At 38.5% G+C, this 20,503-nt stretch overlaps 1 protein-coding gene across 9 annotated transcripts in view; it reads right to left on the bottom strand.

The window, feature by feature from the left end:
* Positions 1 to 20,503, bottom strand: part of lama2 (laminin, alpha 2) — a 294,429-nt gene that overhangs the window by 139,425 nt on the left and 134,501 nt on the right. For 8 of the 9 annotated variants that reach the window (XM_028440103.1, XM_028440104.1, XM_028440097.1 and 5 more), the window contains exons 21-23: positions 14,517 to 14,728; positions 3,535 to 3,641; positions 2,449 to 2,721 (exon numbers count right to left, since the gene is read on the bottom strand). In XM_028440103.1, the coding sequence (XP_028295904.1) occupies positions 2,449 to 2,721; positions 3,535 to 3,641; positions 14,517 to 14,728 (592 nt within the window). The remainder of the gene's footprint in view (positions 1 to 2,448; positions 2,722 to 3,534; positions 3,642 to 14,516; positions 14,729 to 20,503) is intronic. The other variant, XM_028440101.1, reaches the window with a different exon arrangement.

Raw genomic sequence — 20,503 nt, 5'->3', positions numbered from 1 at the left:
TCATTTCAGTATAAATAATTCACACAAAAATACATCAGTTTCCTTTGATAGCTTCTACTTAAATGTGTGAAAAAAACCCTCACACGTCTCACATACATTTTTCATTTACATTTCCTCCTTTTGCACATTTTTCCTTAAAAACAGACCTATAAAGCAAACTTGTTATGATAGAATAAAAAAAATGTCCATTTAACACGGATTACATGTGTTTTTTTTGCTTTAAACCCTGCCTAATGGACTTACTCAACATCCTACAGAGACGGCCCAGCTGCCCTGGCTATCATTTTGTATGCAAACATGACACTTCCTCTCATACATGTTCTGATTTCTTATATTTATTTATTTCACAAACCTGAGTGTTGGGCCTCTCGTCGCTGGACATCACGCCTGCAGGGACAGCATACACACCAAGTTAAGCGAACGTAAAGCGTGTTGCTGTCGTAAAATTTTTCCCATCTGCGTCCAACTAGTTTTGCCTGAGGCCAGGTCCCAGATGTGGGGCACAAAAAAATTGAATCAAAAAACTGAGAACAAATTAAGGAGCTGAATTTTTCAATTAAATGAAATACAGTTTCGATTTTATCATGATACACATTCAAACCAAAAGATTCAATTTCAAATTAGACCAATTCAAATTCAGATTTTAAAAGCAATTATTCAAACCATGAATTCAAATGCAAATCCTACTGGCCCAGGTTTTATCCCTTACAGTACACCCATTTCAAGTACCGGTAGTTAGACAGAAGTTTTCCAGAAAAATCCTCCACATTATTATTATTAGCTGAAACGACTGATGAGGTGATGATTTCAGTTCTTATTGTCAAAACCATCTTCAGGCGTCAGTGGTTTTCTACCGATAAACATGCTGGAAAAACCAAGCAGTGCACAGTTTAACCCATGCATCAATTGGGCATCAGGGAACAATCAATAACTTCAGGCCTATGGAACGCTGTTTGAGCATAAAGTTAACATCAGTGATATCAACCAAAGTTGATGTCTACTAGTAATCACATTTGGAGTAAATGTACACAAATTGGTTTACTAGTGCAGGAGTAAACTTTACTAGTGAAGCAAGACACTTGTCACTATGCTTTACTATATGCTAATAAGGGGGCGGGGCAAAGCAAATTCAGGCTTCTAAGATATTACAATCAATCGGTGGCAGTGTTTGGTTATAATCCCTCCTACTTCATTTGTATTAGGGTAACTCGTATTACTAAATTATTAGGCTTTACTAGTATTACTAGTTGACTAAAAACATAGTCATAGTATTAGTAGTGAGATTTTAAGTACTAGTAAAAACAGTACTAGTAGTACTAGCGAGTAGACTTTACTAGTACAGCAAAATCCTGTACTTATAGGCAATAGTTACTCCTTGTACTACTAAAGCACTAGTAGATGATTTTGCTTGACTAGTAAGGTCTAGTGAGTCAATGTCTTGTTATTATTAGACTTTTTCTTTTAATGCTGGTATTTTACCTTGTTGTATAAATGGGTTTTATTGTGCACTTATTCAAACTGTGTTTGTTGTAAGAGTGCACCAAAAACCTTTATTATATATATAACAATTTTTGTTTTTACTAGTACTACTACTACACAAAATATCACCAGTAGCACTAATACTCTTTTTAGTTTACTAGTAGTAAACTAAAAAAATCACTAATGGTACTTGTAAACTTAAAGGTGCTATCCGGAGCTTCTGAGAAACGTCTTAATGTTCCGCCCTAAACAGCTCCACTTCCTCCCACTGCCTCTGCCAATTAACCAGAAGCCACACCTTTACTTTTCTGCGTCACAAAACATAACAAGATTACACTGATATAGGTCTATGGATCAGGTAAGAGCCAAAATCATATTTACCCGTTTGGTGTTGTGACACGTGGCCTTGTTTCCGTGGACAGTTCTGAATTCACTTTGATTGACAGTCTCCGCTACAGGTAGTCAAAGCCTATTGGCTGAGCGCCCGTTTTCATTTGTATAGGGGTCTATAGGATGAAGGCGGGACTTATATACATTAATGTATATGAATGACCACCGGCAGTAGACCATAGTAAAAGAATCATACATAAACATAAATTTCTCAGAAACTCCGGATATCAGGTTTAATGCTAATGAAGTAGGAGGGATTACAACCAAACCAGCTCCCTGATTGGTTGTAATATTTTCAAAAGCCAATGGCAAGCCTTAATGCTTTTCCCTGCTCCATTATTAGCATATAAGCTTTACCACTAGTACTGGTGACACTTTTTACTTCACTATTGAAGTGGACACACGCACTAGTAAACCAAAATCAAGTAAACGTTCAAGGACTCTGGTTGAAATCACTGACATCACATTTTTGCTCTAACATTGTTCCACAGGCCTGAAGCTTCTACACACTCATGTAATGGAAACACACCCATTGTTATTTAAAACACACCACTGCCATCCACATGCAGCAGGTGTTACCCCAGCCTTGGGCCTGTACGCCCCCCTGGGGCAGCCCCCTGTGCGGTGAGTGCCCCCCCATCTCTGCTGCACAGACTCCAGGGAAACGCGCTCTACAGGCCGCCGTGTCTCCCGCCTCTCGTAACTTTGGCGACGTAAGTTACAAAGTCGGCCCACGTAGCCAGGGCGACAGATGCAGTGGCCCTCCTTATCGCAGCGCTGAGATATTGATCCTTGTGGGCTGCAGCGACAGGGCATACACTCCTGTTGCTCTTTATCCCACCAGCAGTTAGGCTGGACCAATCACAGTGGAGGATAGAAGGCTTGAGTTAAACATTGCATTATTAGTGAGTACAAACTGCTTGACTGCTTTCTCATTTAAGGCTAATAAACTATGGAATAAACTCCCATCAGAGCTTCTCAGTGTAAACAAATTAATCTTTTAAAAAGGTTAAAGCACGATTTTTAGAAAACAAGAAATGTACTCATGTCTGAATGTATGTACAGTATGTTGCATGAATAAAATTTATGTGCAAATTATTTTTGATGTATGATTGACTTGTATGACTAAGTTGAATTTCATCTGTTAATTCAATTATGATCATTTTATTTATTTTTTAACTGGTAGACTGTATGTAACTTGTGCTGTATATATTGCATCTTGACCCTTCACCTCCCAAGGACTACAGACGGAAATGAGCTTTTAAAGCTAGAGTCTGGTACAAACACCTCTATTATTATGAATTCATGTATTTGTACGGTGTACTAATAAATTAATAAAAAAAGATGAAGATGATTACCTCAGCATCAGTGCAGGAATAAATTAAAGTTAGATTTTTGGGGTTCAGTGTAAAAACGTTTCAAAAAAAAAAAAAAAAGTGTTTGAGTTTAATACAGTTTTCATCCATTTAAATACATAAAAAAACAAGAACTTACACTTGTGACTTGTTTAAATCAATTCCAGTGAAAATAAAATTCATAAACATCCTGTCACCACAAACAATTTCTCTCGCAATCTGTATAATATAGATTATTTGAGAATAGAACCCATAAACAGAGGGCAGATGAAGAGCTTTAAAACAAGTAGACAATGATATCAGTACTCACCATGCACTCGTCACACAATCGTCCCACGACATTGTCTCTGCACTGACACTGGCCGTTGTCTTTGTCGCACACCTCAGACACAGAGCCATTAGTGTGGCACTGACAGGCTGTGAGGGAATAGCACAGACGAGGGATTAGGAGGAACATTTACCAAAAAACACAAGCTGCGTGTCCTCGTGTGTGTGTGTGTGTGTGTGTGTGTGTGTGGGGGGGGGGGTAAAGGCACATGGCACACTACAGGGAGTTGTGTAGGAGCTCAGGTTCATTCTGAGGTTTTCCTGAGGATTAGGCTGGACATCCACCTAAATGAACCGCTCACTTCTCAGCGGAAGTTGAAACAAATCCGGGTGAAATCAGAAACAGCTTTAGAGGCAACGCTGTTCAATCACTATTTTAAATGAAAGCACTTTACAAATGTCAACACAACATATTTCATAACAAACCAAATCTGCTGATGGCACAAATAATTCAATTATATAAGAATGCAGTGATTATTAATGCAATGCATAATATTAGTTACTGATACTTTAATAAGAAGCTAACACACTGTGCACAAATCTCTCTATTCATCTTTGCACTCCAAACATGGTTAGTCGTCCTGATTTTGTTTTATTTTAATATAGATTTTGAGTTTTGCACATGCGTGCACTCGCTCTCAGTACTAGAGGTGGGAGTGTTGTGGCCACACCCAAACAAAGAATCTGAATTGAAACTCAATTCGTCTGACTTACATTTACCTCCTTTAAAAAACTACTGCATAGATCTATTTTTATGAAATGAACTACAAACCTCTTTAATAGGTGTAACATGTCATATTTCATAATTCAAGTTCTTTCTTTCTTCCTTTTTATTTGGATCTCCATTAGCTTTGGCTAGAGCAGTATATAATTACATTTAACACGTCACACAACAAAGCAACACAAACAACAACTAAAGCAATGTATCAAACAAAAACAACATTCATACAGTAGGACCTAGTTCCAATTAACAATTCCTCCAACATGTGGCTTTTAACATCAGATGATCGGTTATATAACAATATACATTTAAGTAAGTAAGTAAGTAAGTAAATTTTATTTCTATAGTGCTTTTCACAGTTAAAATCACAAAGTGCTGTACAGGCAAAAATGAAACTAAAACAACAGCAGCCACATCACAATAGGATACTAAAACACAAGACAATTTAAAACAACAGTCGGAACATTATAAAAGGTTAAAAAAATAAATAAAAGCAATTTAACCAAAAGCCTTTCTGAAAAGCATCGTCTTCAGATGTTTTTTTTTAAAAGAGTCCACAGACAAGCTCACGGAGGGACTGGTGTAGGCTGTTCCAGAGTCTTGGCACCACCGCCTGGAACGCGAGGTCATCCCGGGTTTTAAAATGCATTTTTGGGGTCATGACGAGACCCTGGCCTGATAACCAAAGGGTGCGCCCTGAAGTGTAGGGGCACAATAAGTCAGTGATGTATTGAGGGGCCTGACCATGCATCGCACAGAAAGTAAAGACGAGGACTTTAAACTCAATACGAAAAAGTTATTTATCAAAATACATATAGATGACAAAGCAAACTTGCCCTAATTAATTGTATTCTAATATACATCATTAGACACTGAGAGCGAGCTGTTTTGTTCATTTAGTATTTTTTTTTTTATCTGAATTTGTTAATGAAGTGTAGTGATTCGTGTTGTGTTCAGGACCACACTATCCGAGACCAAGCCGAGACCAAGACCAAGACCATAAACATTTTTTTTTTAATTTCAAAAAATATATATATATAAATAAGTAAAATTATTACAACGGTCAACAGTTGAATAACATTGTCTCTTTAATTTTAGTTTATTTCAAATACATTTGACGTACAAAAAAGATTTTTATGTCAGCTGAATGTACAGCAAGTGTTTAAAAGCATTTCTGCCAAGAAATAATGATTCTTGATTCTGATTCTTTGAGTTGTGCAGGTCAACAGGTCACAGATTTCACAAGATCATTTTTTAGTTTGAAAAAGCCTTTAACAGGCCATTTTTATTAATTCACTTAGTTGATATAGTTTAATTTGGTTGCTGTAATGTAACTAGGATATTCAATTAACAAAGGTTTCCAGCTGTAACTGTAAAAGTTAAACTTTCTGAAATAAAACTACAAACAAGTTGTCATCAGTCTAAAAAACATAGAGCTACAGGTAGATGTGAAACTAAATAAAACAAACTCAAACCCTGGAATAGTCATGTGACAAATCAATCAATAATCCTTGTTGAGAATTATTATTATTCTGGATACAGTAGAAACAGAAACTATAAAAAATAATTATATTGTGAACCTGTTTATATTGGGGGGAACATATTATATACATAAATGTAATTGGAGTCTAAAAACCCAAAAAACACCACTTTAAAAAGAAAATAGACTAATATAAGACCTCTTTACAGTTATTTGAGTCATTCTGCGCATGTGCAACTTGCAATGATGACGCGCTGGTGACGACATAATCCAAGATGGCGGCGGCCCGGACGACAGCCGACGCTATGTAATAAAAGCCTTAAAAGACATGGATATAATGAAAAGAGTGGATGGACAGAGGCATAAACATGCAGACTTTCACACGGACTTATTAAACACACACAGACCTCGGTAAACAGAACAGGCTTCACCGGACGGCAGGCACTAGGACCCAGAGTAAATGTGTCCCCATACTGCTGCACAGGCTGTAATATCACCAGTTTATCATTTTACCTGTTAGAGCTACTGTCTTTACCAGGGAGATAATATTTATTCATGGTGATTGTTTTCTGGAGTTTTACTGGGATTTTTACCGGTGATTAGTTCATATCTCCCTTGCGCTCCGCGGTCCAAACTGACACCGTAGCCAGACACACACACACACACACACGCACGCACGCGCGCGAGTGTGTCACACACGTCACTCAGTCACATTAAGGAAGGTTGCCGTCATTATATGGGGTGGATTAAAGAATGAATAAAGTACTGGTTTATCCCGTTCTTCTCTATGTTATTATCACATCATAAAAAAGTTTAAAAATAGCAGGAATTAGTGCTGGTCTCGAATGGTCTTGACGGAAAATCCAGAGTCCGAGACGAGACCGAGACCTTTAAAATTTGGTCTCGAGATCAAAATGGTAAATGGTAAATGGACTTGATTTATATAGCGCTTTATCCCCACACTGAAGCAGTCTCAAAGCGCTTTACATATCAGCTCATTCACCCAATCACTCTCACATTCACACACCAGTGGGACAGGACTGGTCTCGAGATCAAGACCGGTCTAGACTACCACAACACTAGTAGTGGTTGATTCCTGGAGGGATTATTTCCCATTTAAAGCATATTTTCTTACCAAAACAGCGTGAAAAAAATCTTGTGATTTCATTTGTTTAACAAAATTCAATTTTCTTAAAGGGGCAGTATTATATAAAAAATAAAAAATAAAACTTTATAATGGTTTTGCTACAGTGATATACATCACTTTAGCCTCATTCAGAGGGACAAAGTTAAAAAAGTTATTTTCCTCCCTCCCTTGTTATCCCACATTTTGTAAAAAGTCAGCTCCAAAAGGGCGAGTTGGATTGCATGTGACGTTGTCACATCGCGGAAACTCCTCCTCCTGACAATCCTGGCTCCTCCTACCCTATAAGAATGTGAGCGCCTCCCGCTCAAACTACCTCACAGCTAAAACTAACACTTCTGTTTAATTAGTATATACATTATTCTTTATGTAAAGCTACATACTGTACACAATGTGTTCTTTGCATTTAACCCCTCCCTGAGAAGCAGTAGGCAGCCATAGAGTAGAACCCAGGGAGCAGGTTACGGTTAATATAAGGTACTGATCAACAACCCACAGTGATAGACCAGGGAGATTCGAACCAGTGACCCTCCGATTACAAGCCTGCTCCCTTAACCACTAGTCCCTTTATCCACAGATAATATATCTACGTTCAGTATATAGATAACCCAGTATATAGAAAATCCAAAGCGCTCACAATCCGTTCCATTTTTAGCAGCCGTTACACTCCCTCATATTGCCTTTGACATGATCTGACATGTTTGTGACCCAATACGATGCAGCGTTTGGACAAAACAAATGATTATCACCTTAAATGGTCTATTCCTGTGGTCCGTCAAGGAGAAGAGGAGAACAAAGAGACGTAGCAGCTTTGGTGAGTGTTTGAAACAGCAGACAGACTCTGCTGCTGATGTGAAAAAAACACACCGTGGAGCGTTTGTCATTTCACAATCACAATAGCCCCAAAATATCCATGTGTTTTACTGTAGTGTGCAAGTTTTTGGCTGAAAACAATAACAAGAGTGTGTGGATGGCAAAAGAAAATAGCTATGGTGATCAGCTGTGGTGTGGAGTCAGCGTCTACGGACACGCCCACTCATGCATATGCATGAAGGCCCCAAAACAGCCCGTTTATAGAAACGTCATTAGAGTGACTTTTCAGACGGCTAAAACTCTGGAAAACAAAGCTCAAATACTATGTTTTTGGGGTTCTTAGAACAAATGGAGATGGGTGAAAAATTCAATAATGCCTGTCATTGCCCGATCTCGTTAGATCTCAGAAGCTAAGCAGGTCTGGGCCTGATTAGTAGTTGGATGGCAGACCACTGAGAATTCCAGGTGCCACCTTAATCATTGATGAGTATAGATTCTGGTTTTGTTGAAAAGCATGTGAACTCAAGTTGAAAAAACCTACATTGTGAAGCAACCCTTTTTGCACTGAATTGGAAAAACTTTAGAAACATACACTGAATTAAAAGGCTTCACAAAACACTAGTGTGCTCATGTAGACTTTTAAGGTAATAATTACATGATTTCTACAATATTAAAAGGTTGTGATCTAAAGTGGGCCGGTCAGAGCCATGAAACTCCATGGCTGAAAAAAAGGCATTGTTTGTCACTCTGTATTCTATTTATATTATCAAAAGAGGATAATAATTCTTTGTCCTATAGAAAAATGTTTGACACATGTTTATCCTCCTAATCTTTGGAGTAATAGCACCTTTATAAGTACGGTACAATTAATCAAGTCACAAAGTCCGCACAGGATTTTTTGAAATTGTGCTACAGGACTTTTTCCATCGTTACATTTCTTAATATGACTGCAGCCTGACAAGCAGGAATGCCTGAAACTCACACCGATGCCAATCAAATCCTGAGATATACAATTAAAAGCTTGAACATCAGAGTTCCCATCTGCTGGATGGGCTGTCACATTAGACGCAGACACACAAACAGATACATCACACGGACACACGTTTTTTACCTACTGCCTTTCCCTCATCGTAGATGGAGGAGTAACAGAAGGACAAACACACACACACACACACACACACACACACACACACACACACACACACACACACACACACACACACACACACACACACACACACACACACACACACACACACACACACACACACACACACACACACACACACACACACACACACACACACACACACACACCTCTTCCTACATATACGTCTCTAGTTCCTAAACATCAAGACAAACGTGCACATACTCTGTGCTTCACCTTTAGGCGACCATCTGGTCTCGGTTCTGCCTGCAGCTACAATGCAGCATTGTAATGAGATAAAGAATTGTTTTTGTTGTGGTTTTATTTCCAGTATAGCAAACATTAAAATGCACTCAGTGCTGCTGTTCACCACTAAACTCTTATTGTTCTTATTCCAGAATAACTCAACCATTGTTTAAACAAGCAAAACACATTTCAAATGTGCTTTTAGAGTGTCAAGGTATCACTTATAACCCTTTACTTTTTCCTTTAGAAGGAACTGTTTCAGGAGAAGTAGCAATTGCACAATTTCCATAACATTACAACAAGAAAAGTCAAAATATTTTTTTTCCCATGTGTCAAAAGGAGTCACGTCCACATCTTCAGTCTTTCTCATTGCATTGAAGCGTTGCCTTGCCAACTCCTACATTGCTTTAGCTGCATTGTTAACAGATAGAGAGGGTAGGTAAAGAACAATTAGTCATGACAGACAGCAGGTTTCCACCAGAAACGTGCACGATGGAAGATCCAAAGCAACAAAGGGGTGTATTATGTGACAACAATTTAACAACGCTTTAAAGTTGAATTAAACCCTGAGGTTTTGGCTGAGATGTGTGCGTCAAGCCTGGAAATTCTGAAAATGCCTTAATTATGGGCAGGGCTCCTGCACTATAATATCTCCAAAGAACAATCTGTGCTATGCTAACTAGCTACTCAGTACTCATTATAACTCACTATTCACAATTCTCTCATTCCGATCTACTCGCCACAGATTGTAGAGTCCACAGGTCATGATTTTCATAGGAGGGGCGGGGATCACAGTGGTGGTTAGTGATGTAAGAAGACACTAAATTGACATCATCAGCCAACAGCAATCATAATAGGCAGGCTTCAACCCATAGAGGGCAGTCACTCTTAAATATTTACAATAAAATACATCAAACTGAAATACTTTGACTAAAATGTCAAGAGTTGGACAAAAATCAATCAACAACCCTACTTCATACCCAAATTAAAATAGGGAATTGAGTGGTTTCTTATTTCCCTTTCACGATTCGACCTCAACCATTAATCAAAAAAAAAACACAGACACTGTGATTAAATGCACCTTAAAATGCAAATGTACCCTGACATTTTGTGTCTTTGTTAACCATAATCTGATCTGTAAGTACCTCTAGCTGCCATATGCTGTTGATCATTGCTTTCTATAGTGATGTGTTCTGTTTGTTTCATGTTTATCTATCTCTATTTCTTGCAATGTGTATGTTTTGTATTTCAAACCCAAACCTGCTGCAGCCCAATTCTGTCAATCTCTCCTCCTGTTGTTCTCACATCTTGCACTGAGTTTGTACAGCTGAGATTTTGATTTGTGCACATTGTGATGGATTCTACTTTGGGCACATCCGTCCTGTATAAAGTGCTAAACACGTACAATGGGTAAAATTAGAGAAGAACCAAAAGCTTCTGCTGAGTCTGACTTGTCTTTAAGACATCCATAAAGAGTAAATGTGTAATCAAGTGACTCTTCAACTTCTGTCTTCTGTGGGAAATGTTCAAAAATGCTAATTTTCCAGAATTTATTCCTCAGATAAATCAATTGTTTTTGTCAAGTTGGCTTATAAAATAAACAATTTTCCATTCTACGACAATGATTAAAGAGGACCACAATGAGGCACGGACACAAAATGACCAAAACGAAACCGCCCGCAGGAGGAATCTATGACATCAAAAGAGAGAGTAAAGGATTTTTACAGTCTAATAGTTCACAAATGGACTTGGCGTGAACTCTCCTGCTCTACTCAATAAAATTCATTAAGACTGGGAGAGAAAGGAAAACTGGGAGAGTGAGGTAGACACACAAAGGCAGCGATAGAGAGAAAGGGAGCTTTTGTGTTTTAATAATTCTTGGTGGTCTTTTGTCATTCGTACAGGATCAATAACAACTCTCCATCTCCCAGACACAAGCAGCCGATCAGCACTGTAGGAGAGCAATAGATCAGGCTGATTAATCAATAACCATTTAGCTGGGTGGAGAGGGGAAGCGAATGCAGAAAAATGGACGATCAAATTCCCGTTAATACCCTGTGTCAGGCTGCTTCCATCCTTTTGTGCTGACAGGTTTATCCGTGTGTTTATCAGTCGGCCTGTCTGCTGCTCAACTGTCTGCTGATCCGTCCCCATCCCAGCATCAGTCTGAATGAAGATTCTCACAAACCAAAGTGTGTAGTCACACTCTCTCACTGTCTTTTAATTCCTCCTTTGAACAGGTATCCCTTTTATTCTCACGCTCAAACACAGCTGGCAGTCAGTGGGCCGCGTCAACATCGCACCACCCACTCACGCAGCTGCTCGTCTTATTTCACGACGTGACGATACTGCAATTATCAATATATTGGTCAGAAATCAATCTACGATAATCTATGACATAACAAGAAAAAAAAAAGATGAAATGAAAAAATACAATTTTTATTTTATATCTCTGAAAGACAATAAATTGAAAAACTGTCCTATGAACATTTCTGTAAATAGGTGTCAACATACCAATGTAAACGAATAACTATCTCTAATAGTGCTTTCTGTAAAGAAAAAATAGGGTCTCAGGGCTCTACACTAACTTTCTCATTTGGTCGCACCAGCACAGAATTTGGTCGCACCCTTTTTTCCTTTTTTTGAGCGGGGCTGGGGAGAGTGTACAGCATAGCCATGCATGCTAATGAATAACTTAACTTAACTGGCGAACCGTAGTTTTGTATGAAGTAAAGATTGACAATGACTTGAAATATATTTGCTAAATGTTTTAATGTTTTAGTGACAATATTAAGTTTTCCTGCAACAAGCAGTGGCTGAAATAACAGGCCATTTATTTTACATAATTTTAAAAGAAGATGTAACAATTTTTTTTTTAAATAACAGCAAAGCATAACAACAAGCTACATGTATTCAGTTTTTCAGTTTTTTTATTTTTCAGAAATGCTGTACTTTAATTAACTTATCAGTAGCATAACCAACTTAGTATGTGCATTGCTTCACCCCATGGAATTAAATTCAGAGGGTCCAGCTATTATAGTGGGGTCTCCTAACCCTCTTCCCCTGGTCAGGGGTCTGTAACCTTTATTCTACAAGGAACCATTTAACCTAATCTCACCTGGATTAAAATCCTCCTGGAGCCAAAAAATACCTGCTCATTGAAAACAATACAGTGTATTAAATTCTATGCAGTTTAAATTATATAGAATAATGTTTGATTTAATTTATATTGATCATGGAAATGGAAACTTAAAAACAGTTTAAAACAAAATTTAAAAAATTGACACCAGGAAATAAAACAGTATCTTACATCTTCAAATTCTTATGCATCTCAGTTTACATGACCACAATGTTGTATAAAAAATATTTTTTTTTTAGTTAATGTCTTTGAAAGGCTCCAAAAAGCAACTTGAATTTGATAACATGGTCATGTGATCAACACATGCTAATTGCTCATTTCTTGCCACACATAAAGCATATTTAACCAGCACATTGGTGGTTAAATGAATCTGTTCCCACACAATTAAAATCTCTATTTTCTTCCAGAATAGTGTTTTTGTTGGTTTAGTTATTTTACCAGGGATTTAAAACTTAAGGTTAACCACAGGTGCAGGAAAAGTTAATGGTCTGTAGATGTTGCAGGAGGTGAAGTAGGAAGGTAGCTGAGTCATTGCACAACGTGATTTATTTTGGGTTAACAAATTGTTATATCTTGATTTTATTTGTCATTAATCATTAATTGCCTCTGTAAAAAAAAAAAAAGTATTTATACATATATATATATAGAGATTTTTTTTTTTAAGCTACAGAGAGCCATTGAAAAAGAGTCAAAGGGCCACATTAGGCCCCAGAGCCACAGGTTGCAGACCCCTGCCCTGGGAGAACCACAGCTGAACATCTGGCCTGGCGTCATAGTCCATCAGTTCTGGTCCATGCTGGTTCTGATGAGTGTGTACGTTCTATCGCTGAGCTCAGCACTTTCTTCCTTTACTGCTGCTCTCAATGTGAGCGCACACTGAAGGGTTCGCTATTCCTGGCTCCATTCGCAGACCGCGCGAACTCCAAAGGAGCGCATTGGTGTTTATACTTGGTGCATTCACCTTTGCATTACCCGCAGCAAAGTTGCGTGAGCGTGCACCTTCTCCTCACCCGTGGCAATGTGATCAAGCCAGCCTCCACTCCGAAATCCTCGGTCAACCTAGTCGCCAGCCAATTTGCAGTGCCTGTTTATAGACGGTTTTACGGTAATCCCGCAGCGCGGTGAGAGAGAGAAAGAGAAGTCACCCTATATGTACTCGCGCGGATGCGACCAGATAAAATTTTCACTCGCACACACTGAAAAAATACTCGCATATGCGACCATTTTGGTCGCAGTCTCGAGCCCTGGGTCTTTCTTACCAGTGACACCAAAATAGAGCAATATTCCAGGAAACAATATATTGGTTCCTTCAACAAACAGTGACAAAATTTCTGTGAAAACCTACCTGCACATTTTAGTGAAAAAGCAGAAAAGGATTTAAAAAAAAAAACAAAAATTAATATTAAAAAAATTGAGCGTTAACATATAGATAATCGATAGTCCGATATATGGCGATATAGTCACACTCCTACTGACGACGACCAACATTCATGCACAATTCATACAAGGCAATGTGGGCAAAGTGCCTTGCCCAAGGGCATAACGACAATGACTTTGAACCTCCAACTCTTCTGTTATTTGTTGCTTCCTCTCTCGTCAGAACAAATATGTGTTCTCTTTCCTGTTTTCCCTTAGAGTAGCGTTTGGCTTTGCTGCTCTCAGACCTTATTATGGAGGGTCTAATTCGGACACTTCACTTTGTATTATTAAAATATTATGTTTATATCAAGAAGGTGTCCGCAGAGAATTCTTCACATTATCACATCAACATTTATATAAAGGGAAACGCACCACACATGGTAAACAAAAGAGGGTTACAGCGGCATCCTTAACTGTTCCTGGTTTTTTTAGAGCAACCAAAAGCAACACAAGTTGTCATTTTGACCACAAAAGCTGCTAAATGATCTAAAGCAGGCTAAATGCTTCACTCTATAGAAAACAATGGGATGCTTACAGGCAGTGGGGCCGTGTGACATCAATCACGTGATTTCAAGATGGCGGAACACAGACTCTTAAACTGTAAAGAAGTCCCAGTACATTTCAAAAATTTCCGCCAAACTTGTAAAAAAAGTGGGGGATCCCTTTAAGATTGAGGTAATTATCTTATATAAAAATAATAAATACATTTTTTTGCCTACACAAGATCAAATATTGTATAATAACAGTGAAAGCACCCAACTTTTTCCAAACTACAACTAACTGCACATTACAAAATTGTAGATTTTTAATTAATTTTGACATTTTAGTTTTTTTCTGGAGTTTTTTTTTTACTCACGTTGGCAATTTTTTACAGTCACGGCGTCTCCATAGTAACCTTCCGCACAGCTGTCGCATGTGTTGCCACCATAGCCTTGGCGGCACCGCAAACACTGGCCCGTGATTGGATGGCAGCTGCCAGGCACGGACAGGTCCAGGTTTCCATGGCACTCACAGGGCTGACAGGAGCCCCCGGGTGTGGCGGGCTGGCCAAAGTAACCGTTGGAGCATCTACAAGGAATCAGAAACAGGAAAGCAGGATGGTTTAGCATCAAAAATATAAAGACGTGAATACCTGGAAGCATATTTAGAGTCAAAAGGTGCATCAATGCCATGTTTACATTGCTGTATAAAAACCTTGACTCCATTGAGTAACTATTTATCTCTGCCTTTTGTTTGCACACACCAGGATCTTCATCTAAGATGTTTTACTGTTGTTCTCTCTTTTAAACCTAAAGAGCAGGCACTGTAATATCATCTCCTAAAAATAAACACTTGACTCCGCTTTTACAAAACAAATAATGCTTTTATTTGCCTTCTTTCACAGAAGTCCTGGAAAAAAAAAAACATGAATCTTTTACTTATGCCATTTTTTTATCTGGAAGCAACAAAACAAGAAAACATACTCACATCTGCTTCATAAGTACATAGTTCCTTAAACACAGTTTAATTCTCATTTAATATGAGATGAATGGTTGTTCAGTCAATGAAAATAAATCTAGGATCAATGTAACTACATGTCCCTAATGTCTGTAGAAATTATAGAATGTTCGATTAGTAATAAATGAAATTTTAAAATAAAAAGACAAAACCCCTTGTTTACTTATTCATTTACTTAATACCTTATTTATTTTAAATACACCATATTTAGCTGCTCCTACACACATGCGTGAGCACACTGTTAAGCTAACAAACACGCCAAGTGTCCATGGAGGCAGCAAAGCTATCAATGATATTGAGATAGCTATTACACTGTTAATAATTTTTATCAGTTTTATTTTAATGATCGGCATTGTGTGTTTTTACCCTTATTTTTTTGTGTTTTACTGTGCTGAATGTGTTGCTGTTGTAGCCATGTCAAAAATAATTTATGTCACTGCTTCCGGACAGACAAAGTTTATCCCTCTATTGTAATGGCACAGCACAAATAATACATTCATTAATGTATTTATTACCCTTTATGAAGGAAAAACATCCCTGTGCACTTTAAACCCTGTAACACCCTGGGACATAAACCGGTTCAGCTGTAGGACACAAATAGAGCAATGTTTATACAGCCCCGTGCAGTGAGGAGTGTTCCGACCTGTAAACAACCACTACACAAAAGCATGGCCTGCAGCAGAGCCTACACATCAAACAGGACAGCAATTTACAGATTAAAGGTGTGAAAGAAGAAGCCATCTTTGTAACAGGAAGCGCCCTTTAAACAGAGGAGGGTGGTTGAGACTTGAGACACAAACTTTCTGACATCTATAATTTTAACATCTCTTCACTCCCTGACAACTCAGCACCTGAAGTAAATAATTAGGGCCCTACAATTTCCAAATTAACGGAGTTTACCAATGAAAACGGAATCCACTGTTTCCGGGGACACCTCATTAGGTGCACCACCTGCTCCCCTCCCGTCCTGGCCTCTTCAAACACTGTCTAAACCCAAAACACCATCTAACTGCCAAAAAACTACGCAACTCATCACTCACACCTAAATACGGAGCCACCAATGCCCGCTTAACTTTTGTGTCTGTGAAGCTCCGTTCATTTCTCGACAAGTCCTGCGGCACTCCGTGAAAACGAGAGCAGCTCCACTTGCTCAGAGGTTTTGAACAACATCTCATCAGTGCTATAGAAGATCTGTGGGAAAAGTTGCTGTGGACGAGACCACCAATGCCAGGGTTTGTAAAGTCCGAAACGTTGTAGGTTAATGATAACTTCTGATACTGTAATATAGTATCGCCCCTAGTGGTGAAATAACTGATGCATGCTTGCGTCCATTTATTTTTGTCTAATCATTATAGTCTGCAATAACATCATCAAGATAATTTTAATTAGGTTAATTTAAATTAAGGTGATCAAAACTTAATCAATAAACCTGATCAGATTCAGTAAACCATTGATCCCTGAGAGGAAATTTGGTGACATGTATTGCTGCTTTATATGACATATAAATAAATAAAAAGGAGCAATCAGAATAATCCATGTCAGTACAACTTATGTATTTTATTTTTGACATACATTTTTGTTTGTTTTTTTTTAAAATTAGTATTTATTTTGTTTCCTCACAGGAGAAAACATGGAATTTATAAAAGAATAACATGGATTTTATAGGACCCTAAATAATATTTCCTGTTTGTCTGTCACTGGCTCTGAAACTTTGACAATATTCCCTGTGTGCATCTGACCAGAGACCAAGCTTGTCTCCACAAAACTAATCTTCCAGCGTTAACCAACACCAGGGAGCTTTTTGTATGCTACCAAGTCACAGAATAGATACATTAACAAATCAACTCCCAACTACCGGTAGTCAGTTTGTAACTCAAGAAGTAATTTCAAATATACGAACAAGACTGTAAATTCAATTTCCACAACAAAGCTATGAGAATCAGCATCACCTGATGACCAAGCACCTTTACAGAAAACAAATATAAACCCAACAATCCTAAAATACCTCATTTAGTGTTAAACGCATGTTCTGTCTCCTCTGATTGGCTGCTAACAGCCAGTCTACCAATTACCCTTCACTAAGGTATAGTGAGTAACTGTGGACTGAAGAAGTTGCAGAAGCTTGGTAATGCCTAAATGCATCACTGAACCTTTACTCTGTAATTCAAACAGAAAAGTTTGATCTGGCCACAGTTGGATCATTAGAAACAAGTCTGCATCGTACCCATTGACATTTGAACACACTGTCATCAACATTTAAAGCAGAACTAAGTAACTTTTTCACCTTAATAAATCCTTCTCATAGTCCCTGTGAGGGTAGTACAAGTGTTTGTGGGGTGATTGGGGGGTCTTTCATCCCCGCTGTCTCTGGCCAGAAAACCGCACTTGCAACTTTCCTGCCGCCGACACGGTGGCAAGACGTACTGCTTTACGGCAGCCCAATATAAACTAATGCAAGATTATGACCAGCCCCGTGGCTGCACACGGATGTCTTTCTCAAACTTATATTATGGTGGAGCCAGAAAAAAAAAAGGCAGAGTAGACCTTTGTCCGAGGACCGGAGCAACTCCATGCAGTGACACACTGTCGTCGCTGCGTCGAGACGACAGTGTGTGTGACTGCGCAACAGGCACGCACACACACTCACAACCCAGTGCTCCATCAGGCAGCACACACACAAACATCCATCTATCTATCTATCCATTTTCAGAGCTGCTTTGTCAGCACACAAACAAACATCACACACATTTCTACACTCCCTTCCGTATTACTCCCACATCATTCATTTATTTTACTTGTCTCTCTTCCTCATACTGTTCACATGGTCACATGGGACTATATGTGTAAAAGCACCCTTAGTGTCACTGTTGTATTAGGATTTTTCTGTGATCGGTTGCTACTGTCTTGGGAGAGCAAAGGTGCGCATGTCGCTGTGGGGTTGGGCAGGCGGCGGGGGGGAGAGTTTTTACAACAGTGACATAACCAAAAGGGACCTTAAGGGGGAGCGCTAAGGGTAAGTTACTTAGTTCTGCTTTAAATTAAGTTCTACACATTTTATTTCTTGTTTTTTCAAAGTGCTTACGTTAAACTGTTATCAGTATTTCCCCAACTGCAGTGACGTGACAAGCGTTTCTAAAACAAAATAAGCTGAAGCAAAGCTTTGCAGGCAGAAAATGGAATTGAAATGAGAGAGGAGAGGAGAAGAGAGGAGAGTAGGTAGAGTTCAAGAGGAGAAAGGTCTTCACATTGAAAAGAGAATTGAATTTGGAGAGGAGGGAGTAGAACAGGCTGAGAGAAAGAGTCAAGAGCAGCCAGCCATTATTATCCCTGACCCTTCATGGTACTCAATAGAACTGGTTTATTAGCTCCTGTGTTCGTGCGTTGGTGTGCGCTCAGCCAAAGCCGCATCCTTCTTGACAAGTGGAAAAGTGTAGCAGCAGCAATTTCATTTCTGGATAGAGATAAGAGTCAAAGTGGTTATTGCTGTTTATATTTAGTCTGATTTACAAAAAGAAGCCACAGTTGGATGCACTTATTTTTGTTTACCCTTCTTCCTCTCATGTGATTAACATTTAAGTTTGGGAAATGAACACAAAATCATACAACCATGATAGAACCACAGCATGATATCACTTTTTAAGTTTGATGGCATCTACCTATCAGAAAAACACAATCACAAAGTGGAAGATTACATGGATGAACTTTGTGTCTTTTTCTGTAGAATAGGCCTTACAACAGATTGTCTTTTCTTCTGTGGTGAAAAGCTCAGACCTGCAGGTAAGGAAATTGAGTGTGTTGGCTGTGATAGACAGTGAAATGTGAAAGACTTGTCCACAGATAAAAAACAGAATTGGTTTTAGGGACCTGCAGGCTGGCCACAGACACACACTTATTTACCACAGTGTTTGAAAGAGACTACAACTGTGGTGCAAGGGCTGATCACTGATTTCCAATCAGCGAAAATTATACCAGCCAATACCGACAATCTTGGTTATTGTTGAAAACATATTACTCCAGAAATTGTGCTAAACATGCTGAATACGGGTAAGTGAGTTCATAAATGGACCAAAACACATGCTGACATCATGCAAGATTTGACTTGTCGGTCTATTTGCTACACTTGCTGGACTTTAGGCCACACCTTTCAGGGCGAAAAATATTGTGGAAATATTGCGATCCTGTCCTAAAACATGTTGATGATGGTTTAGACTGTTTAGACTCATAAAGATATTTCCACTACAGGAGGTACAGTATGTCCGTCATATTGGGCCAGATTGACAATTTTGTCTCTTTGCAACCCGTTTATGGTGAAAAATTGTGGGTAAATATGTGATATTGTCCCTAAACATGCGTGTGAGGGTATATTTTGTATCATATTGCAAATACTGTTAACAGTATAGCAATTTCAGTTTTGGAAAGTGAATCTCGTCTTTTGTGTCCGTTTACTGCAATCACGGAAAAAGGGAGGCCGGACATAAACTACAAAACAGTATATCTACCAAAAAGTAGATCTAATATAGTATTTACAAAAACCTAAACAAAAACAAGTTAAATCTAAAGCAAGTTCACTAAGAGTTAGGGATGTCTACTTTCCTAAAGCTTTATTCTACTCCATTCAGCTGTTTAGCAGACAGGAGGAAATTGAGTTATTCACAGATGAAACTCTAGAAAGTTTGAAGGAGTTATATTAGGAGAGTCGGACACCTGGTCAAAACCATCAGTGAGAAGAGGAAGTGGATGACGTCAGAGGTTTTCGATTACAAAAAGAGAAAGAGGTATTTTTTATCTTAATGGTAAGTCAACTCACACAACACTCTTAAATAATACATATAACTGTCCTGTAATGTGCAAACTTAGTCTAACAAGAAAAGTTTAACTTGAGGAAAAAACAAACAATCATATACAAACTGGTTTCAATAGCCACAAAGCTCATTTATATAGCAGGTTACTATCTTAGTTTACTCTATTGTCACTTCAACAAATCCACATCTGATAATAATAATGACTTCCATTGTTCTGTTGAGAAATGTAGCAAGCAACAGCATAAAACAACCTCCGTTTTTATTCTAAATGGTTGTTTACTGAGCGCCAACAGAAAAGATGAAGCACTTAATGCAGAGTGGAGAGTCTATTAGCAAGGGAGGAATAGAGCAGTTTATTTGGTTAAAGCCCATAATACAGACAAATTGGCACATTAGAATTAATTATCACTGGCGTCAACAACAACAAAAGCATTGCTGATAATGAAGTGAAATGGCAGGTAGTGATTTACAGGTATATCAATTAGACTAATAGAGCAAGAAACACCAACTGCTGATTACCTCTTTAACACAGCCATTAGTCACA

This window comes from Gouania willdenowi, chromosome 24 (genome assembly GCF_900634775.1).
Source record: "Gouania willdenowi chromosome 24, fGouWil2.1, whole genome shotgun sequence".
NCBI classification, from domain to species: domain Eukaryota; kingdom Metazoa; phylum Chordata; class Actinopteri; order Blenniiformes; family Gobiesocidae; genus Gouania; species Gouania willdenowi.
Note: the sequence above shows the minus strand (reverse complement) of the source record. Positions and strands in the feature narration are given on the sequence as shown.